Source organism: Ictalurus punctatus, chromosome 19 (assembly GCF_001660625.3).
Source record: "Ictalurus punctatus breed USDA103 chromosome 19, Coco_2.0, whole genome shotgun sequence".
Taxonomy (NCBI): domain Eukaryota; kingdom Metazoa; phylum Chordata; class Actinopteri; order Siluriformes; family Ictaluridae; genus Ictalurus; species Ictalurus punctatus.
In genome coordinates, this window is record NC_030434.2 from 8,811,438 (window position 1) to 8,819,217 (window position 7,780).

The 7,780-nt window shown below is 42.7% G+C and overlaps 1 protein-coding gene across 4 annotated transcripts in view; it reads left to right on the top strand.

Moving 5' to 3' along the window:
* Window positions 1-7,371, top strand: part of etv6 (ETS variant transcription factor 6) — a 28,714-nt gene extending 21,343 nt beyond the window's left edge. For all 4 annotated transcript variants that reach the window (XM_017494017.3, XM_017494018.3, XM_017494020.3 and 1 more), the window contains 5 exons: window positions 1,425-1,559; window positions 3,148-3,732; window positions 5,354-5,496; window positions 6,316-6,416; window positions 6,862-7,371. In XM_017494017.3, coding sequence (XP_017349506.1) covers window positions 1,425-1,559; window positions 3,148-3,732; window positions 5,354-5,496; window positions 6,316-6,416; window positions 6,862-6,982 — 1,085 coding nt within the window. In that variant the 3' untranslated portion in view covers window positions 6,983-7,371. The remainder of the gene's footprint in view (window positions 1-1,424; window positions 1,560-3,147; window positions 3,733-5,353; window positions 5,497-6,315; window positions 6,417-6,861) is intronic.
* Window positions 7,372-7,780: the final 409 nt, after the last annotated feature.

The window sequence follows — 7,780 nt, forward strand, 5'->3', positions numbered from 1 at the left end:
ATCGGTGTGGGATGTGGAAGCTTGGGGTTTGCGCACTCTGTTAGCCACCAGCACTTTCTTTTCTCACTTCTCGTGAAACAGACTTGCTGACTCGTTAGCGGTTAGCAGGATCGTTTACCAGTTCAGAGAGAAAGTAGCTCAAGTCTTTAAGTCAAAGTTTAACATTGGACACTTATTTATAAAAAAAAATAAAAATAAATAAATAAATAAAAAGAACAAAGTTTTATAAGATATTCAGTCGTAACTAGCGAGCTGTGTTTCCTTCTCGTTAACCTTGAGAACAAATTGATCTGAATGAGTCTTTAACATGAATCTCAGCAGGCTGCTTGTATTATGTGTTGAAAGTGTCAGTGCAGCACATGCAACACGTCCTGCTTACAGCATTTCTGACTGATATTTATTAAAAACAAGCCGGCCAGAATCACAGAAATGGTTCTACTTTAAAAAAAAAAAAAAAAAAAAACGATGTAAAAAAACGTCGAGAGAGTTATGAAACCGATGCATTGTGCGATTAGCTCATGACTCAACAAATAGGTGCAACTCGAATGACGTTCGACAGAACTTAATGACTTAACGCTAGCAAGCACATTTTATTCAATATCTTCCTCACAATGCAGAGCGATTATCTCCTTGACAAACGTGCCATGTTTATATTTCTCTGCGGACCCCGAAACCCTTCCCTGAGCAGTGGGTATTCCCCGAAGCTGAGAAAAGAGGGAAAATTTGGGTATTGCCAATACAACAATTTGAAGCTTGCAGTAAAAGCCTGGAAAAGCATCACAAAGGAAGAAACCAACAGTTTGGGGATGTCAGTGAGTCGCAGGCTTGATGTAGTTCCTGCAAGCGAAGGACGTGCAACCATACATCAAGTGTCGTTTACGTTCATACACTGCAAGACCGATCTGTTCCTATACTTCTGCTCACGTACAGATTGCGTGGACTGATACAAACGGTTCTGTGTTTATTGTTGCTGAACACGTCTCGATGCAAATCCCAGGAAATAAAAGCTGAAACTCTCGTCTCGTGCCCATCTTTTGATCTCGAACCCAAACGGTTGCACAGCACAAACAAATGAATCGGCTTTGCCGTTCCAATAGTTTCCGACGGGGCTGTACTCCTTCAGTTGTTAACCAAAACAACGTGTAAAACAGTTTTCGTTGAATAAAGCGAGTCCATTTTACCATCTTGTAGTGCGTGTAAACATGGGCATGTGCCGTTAGAACTAGATTTGTGATCTCCATTTTGATGTCGCATAAAGCACCGTTACACCATTTTTATTTCAGATTACATTCTCATGCTCTACGGTGTGTGTGTGTGTGTGTGTGTGTGTGTAGTAATTAGAAAATTGGCTCGTATTTCTTGCACCAAGGTCCTTGAGAGATTAATCATTGACGTTTTTTTGCTGGTGTGTGTGTGTGTTCCAGGAGATGTCCTTTACGAGCTCTTGCAACATATCCTGAAGCAGAGGAAGCCCCACTCATCTTTCCCCAACACGTATTACCCTGGAAACTCCTTTCACTCTCTGCCTGACGCAGCAGTGCAACACCTTAAACTTGAGGGTGAGTGTGTGTGTGTGTGTGTGTTTTAAGGAACAGATGGGGCACTCCGACAATGGCCGACGGTTTTATTATCCTCCAATCCATCTACACGATATCTACACGATGTCCCTGTACATTATAACACATCACGCCTTGCCCTCACGATCGCGGTGAAAAATGCAGGCCTAGTGTACACACAGGACTAGCAGGTCCACAAAGTATGAAACTAAAGTAATACATCTACAATTGGAGTAGACTAATAAGTGCAGAATAGTGCACCACGTACGCAGGACCATGTAGAGAAAATTTTATATATATATATTCGCTAATAATTACAATTTTTTTTATATATTAATGATCGACACATCACCATTTATAGTTGTGTTTAATGTTTGTGGTAGCAGGTTAGTTCCCGCTATCACGTTCTTTCCCACAGTGGAACGTTTTACTGATTGTTCCAAAGCACCGGACTCTGGAGACTCCTTCCATAAATGTTCCGTGGACGCGTATCCAACCAGAAAACTTCACGAGGCCGACGATCACATGCACTACTTTAAGTAACCTCACGCGTAATCATTTTAGTTCTAGCCCCTCAAATGAATAAGCGGTTGCTATAGAAACGGCTCCGTACCCGAGCGAAATCTTTTCAGTCGCAGCCGGGGACAATTCTCAGGGCTTGTGCCGTTACAGAAAACGAATCCACACTTTCCTCCAGGTTTGGGAATTCACCAGTGCTGTGGTATAAAAGGTTGTAATTGGGCGTTGTTAAGATGGAGTATTCATCCACCCTGAGCTAATTATGCTAATTATAGTGTCCACAGTCTGTGTAGTACGCTGTAAAACATGGGTGTAATCCATACTAGCTTAAAACAAAACAAACAAACAAAAAAAAATTGTTAAAAGTAGGTTTTCAAGGAAATGTAACCCAAGTGCTGTTCACTGATTGACTCTCTGTGACTGAGACAATGATTCGAGAACAAGGCTGTAGCTTGAATCAACAGGTGGACAGGGAGGAAGTGGCAGTTGGGAATGTTGACAGAAAAACCTGTCGTACAAGGAAATGTGCTTCTGTTTAAATAGCATGCTTAATGCCATGAGGTTGCAAGCCTGAATGTTCTATTCAAAAGGCAGACGAAAGGCTGCCACGTATTGTTGGCTCCGAGTTGAAGATTAAATTGAATGTGTTGCAGGTGTTCCAATTTAACGACTACGTCCTCGCGCTCTTCTTCCGGCTGCGCTCAACTTTCATGCTTATGCGGTGTTGCATGCACAAATACCCTCATGTAAATTTTCCATGGTGTAGTTTGGTTACACAGGAGCCAGTGCTCGCATGCCGTTCTCCTCTGAATGTCAGCCTTACTTTCAACGTTTAAAGTCTGTCATTTTTGTTTAATAAAATGGCTTTCATCCCATGCAGCGGGGAAAAAAAACATGCCTCTGGCGCCCTCTGCTGGAGTAAATGTTGAATGTGTTTTCTACTGAAGCATGAAAATGGACAGAAAGAATCTGCAGCAATAATAATAATAATAATAATAATAATAATAATAATAATAATAATTCTCTTCCTCTCTGTCCTCTCTACCTGTCCTCATCTTTCTCCTTGCGTTAGAAACGGTACTAAGAACCCCACGAAGCACAGATATCCATCCGCTCCAACCTCCCACCATCGAGCTCCGTCATCGCTCGCGCTCTCCTCGCCGTTCGCCTGCCAATGCCGCACATGTCCACCTTGCCTCAGCTGATGTCCAACCAGTGCCCTCCCAGTTGCCCGACAGCAACAACCACCTCCCCGAAGACCTATACCCACTGTCCGTGTCGCCCGCGGCCCCAAATGGTCACCACGCCCAGCGTCCAGCCAGCCCGTGCCAGGAGGAAGTGGTGCCTCCTCGGGTCATCCAGCTAATGCCCAGTGCCATCATGCATCCGCTGCTGCTCAGTCCTGGAAGGGCAGGGGTGCCCAGCGAGTTCAGACAAGGCCGGACACCAGGCCAGGAGAATGGGCGTGAGGGGAAGAGCCATCATAATCATCATCATAATCACCACCACAATCCTCATCATGCTCCTCCTCACCACGTACTGAGCCTGGCAGTGCAGCAGCAGTCACACCAGCAGGAAGATGTCCGCTATAGGAACCAGATCCTTATGCCCGTGTCGCCTCCCGAGGAGCAGGGTGTGCCTATTGGACGCATTGCTGGTAAGATCATCCTGTTTCTACTTTATTACTGAAAGCTTCTTGTTAATGAGAAGTGACTAATAACTGTGGGAGGAAAATGACAAACATTCACTATCTGTTGAGGAGGCTGAGCTGGTCTGCACTGGTGCTTGAAAGTTTGGGAATTTTCTATAGATCTGCATGAATATGACTTTAAACATCATTAGATTTTCACACAAGTTCTAAAAGTAGACAAAGAGAACCCAATTAAACAAACGAGACACAAATATTATACTCGGTCATTTATTTATTGAGGAAAATGATCCAATATTACACACCTGTGAGTGGCAAAAGTATGCGAACCTCTAGGATTAGCAGTTAACTTGAAGGTGAAATTAGAGTCACAATCAGGTGTGAGTGAGCGCCCTGTTTTAGTTAAAGAACCGGCGTCTGTCAAAGTCTGATCCTCACAACACGCGTCTGTGGAAGTGTATCAAGGTACGTACAAAGGAGATTTCCGAGGACCGAAAAAGAGTTGTTGACACTCATCAGGATGGAAAAGTTTACAAAACCATTTCTAAAGAGTTTGGACTCCAAAATCCACAGTCACGCAGATTGCGTATAAACGGAGGGAATTTAAGACCATCGTTACAAGACGTGTAGTAGTCCGCGAGGTCACAAAGGAGCCCAGGGTAACGTCTGAGCAGTTAAAGGAACTCTCTCACATTGGCTAATGTTCATGAGTCCACCATCAGGAGAACACTGAACAACAGCGGTGTGCATGGCACGGCTGCAAAGAGAAAGCCACCGCTCTCCAGAAAGAACATCGCCCCTGTCTGCAGTTTACTAAAGATCACGTGGACAAGCCAGAAGGCTATTGGAACAATGTTTTGTGGATGGATGAGACCAAAATATAACTTTTTGGTTTAAATGAGAAGCGTTATGTTTGGAGAAAGGAAAACACTACATTCCAGCATAACCTTATCTCACCTATGAAACATGGTGGTGGTAGTATTATGGTTTGGGCCAGTTTTGCTGCATCTGGGCCAGAGTGACTTGCCATATTGATGAAACAATGAATTCTAAATTGTACCAGCGAATTCTAAAAAAAAAAAAAAAATGTCGGGACATCTGTCCATAAACTGAATCCAAACAGAAAGTGAGTCATGCAGCAAGATAACGATCCTAAGCACACAAGTCGCTCTACCAAAGAATGTTCTGGAAAGAAGAATAAAGTGGAAATGACTGTGGAAGCCATGGTCATCTATGAGTAAAACACTTGCTTAATGACATTGAACAGAGCTAACGAATGGCTTTGAGATAATTTGTGGTTAGTTTTTTTTGTTGTTGTTTTTTGATTATTACACTGAAAATCATGATCACACACGCTCATTTGTAACGAGCAAGTTATTATATGGTCTGTTTTCTGCCAGAGGATTAAAGCGAATGATACAGTTTAATGCAGATTTAGTCTAGACTCGTACTTCATATCGAACAGTTGTGCAGTGAATGTGTCGTTAGTGACTCATTTAGGACACCTTGTGGCCAGAGTGGTAAATAATAAGTAACTTGAGGTTAAATGCGGTATCCGGGTGCATTAACAGGGTGTGATCACGCAGCATTCCTTCCTGGTTAAATGATCTTTCTTTTTTTTTTTGTTTAGATTGCAGACTTCTGTGGGACTACGTGTATCAGCTCCTTTCAGACAGCCGCTACGAGAACTACATCCGCTGGGAGGACCGCGACACCAAAGTGTTCAGAATCATTGACCCCAATGGCCTGGCTAGACTGTGGGGAAACCATAAGGTGTTTTCATGCACATGCATTTTGTCTAATAGGATTGAGGACAGAATAGGTTTGTGTACCATAATACAGTCCCTCCAGGATTTTTTGTGATTTTTAGTGTTCACCGAAAATTAAAGCAAAATCACGGAAACTCTGGAATGTTCACAGGAGCGTGCACTCTTTCTAAATTACACGAGATTCAGATCTTTCCGCAGATTCGGGCCGAGACGCATCGTGCGACGTCATCATTCAGTCAAAACCCTCTTCGATTCACGTGCGTCGAACACGAGTACACCTAAAAGGTCTCATTTCCCATCAGACATCGCGGCGGAAGGCCGTGCAAAACCATTTCTCCGATTCAAGTAGTTTTCCGCCAGGAAAAAAAAAAAGCACAAAAAAACTCAGCACGTTACGTCATTTTGAAAATCGAGCATTTTTGGCCGCAACGCTCACAAAAACTCATTGAGAAATCCTGTACAGACTCATAATGGGACCATCTAAAATAATAATGCTGTTAACGTTACTTTTTAGTAGTGAAGTCTATAGATGATACCACCAAAAGTTATTCCCGGTTATATTGTGTCCCTTTTAATATAAGCTGCAATATTTATTTATTTATTTATTTATTTATTTATTTAACTGTATAGTCTACCTTGTTGAGAACAAACCAAACCAGAAGTAATAATCAGTGACTGAAGGTCGAGAGTGATCATCTTAGCAACATTGCTTTTATTAAATTGTGTATTATATGAATTTTTTTTTTTTGGAAATAGGATGCATTTGTGTTCAGGAGCGCCAGAGTGTGTTTTGAAACCTTGTCTTCTGTGCTGTGCTTTACAGAACAGGACCAATATGACATATGAGAAAATGTCGAGAGCACTAAGACACTATTACAAACTGAACATCATCAGGAAAGAGCCGGGCCAGAGGCTGCTGTTCAGGTATGTAGGGTGAACTGATAATACTGGCTTTTATTTACACGATGCACCGCATACATGCAAGGATATAGCTCAATGCAGGAGATCTTAGGCAGATACAGGCAGAGAGGTTCAGGTAACGTTCACATCAAACATCAGAATGAGGAAATGTAACCCCAGTGAGTCTGGACACCAAGTTCCAAGTGGTCTCGGTTCGACGGCGACAGGATTTATTTATTTATTTATTTATTTATTTATTTATTTTTCTGTGCATGTGTAAGCACAACGAATGTGAGTGGAAGGGCTCGCCCAATCTGAGCAGTTAAAGATTGGATCACAACCCCCCCCCATTCTGATGTTCGATATCGAAGCTTTTGACCTGTGTGTAAATGATCTTACGTATCAAGTGCTGCTGCTGTGGATGTGATCACATGTACCGATCAACTGACACTACACTATCACACTACAGGTTCATGAAAACCCCAGATGAGATCATGAGCGGACAGACGGACCGGCTGGAACATCTCGAGTCGGATTTGGATGATCAGATCTACATTAAAGAGGAGTGCTCAGAGCTTGCCACACACTGAGATGAACTTTTAAAAGCCGTAGATGCCTCGCCAATGTTCTGCTGTGTTCAGTATCCCCTGAGCAGACCTGGACGTTGCTTATAATAAAATGGGAGCCAACTTAAGGAGACAACGTCGTTTTCTGCACTGTTTTCTACGCTGAATCTTAATAATCATATCCTTAATTTTCTGGTCTCTGCTTCAGAAGAGTAAACTTCAGTATGACAATCATTTAAAATCAATGATAAGTACTCGTACAAATCGCCTCTTTTCAAATTCCTGGCACAATGAATGATTTCATACTTTTCAGTGAGGACTTTTTTTTAGCGTGTGTTGTACAAACACAAACCGCAGTTTGTGTAAACAAGATATACAAGAGATTAATTCAAGAATAAATTTTAATGAGTGACTCTTTTGCTTCGTGTTTGTTTATATTATATTGTGATTTTAAGCACAGGCATCACATTAACTAAACCGGTCACTTCTGCCGGTCGATGTAACGGAGTCCGGAAATTTCTAAAGACTCCCGTACAGTGAACAAGGCCAGGTCGGAATTCAAATCAATACGGGTGGATGGGAATCCCGGATGTGTGGGAGTTTAGGTTAGCCTGCTTTTGAGCTGGGGGACATGGTGGTGCGGCAGGTAGCATTAATGCCTCACAGCTCCAGGGTCCCTGCTTCGATCCTGAGCTCGGGTTACTGTCTGTGAAGTCCCTCCCCTCCCCCCACACTCCCAAAACCGTTCAAATCACCGCTAGGTGTAAATGTATGTGCGTTTTTGCCTCCCAGAAAGGGTGCCTTGTGTTCCTTGGATAGACG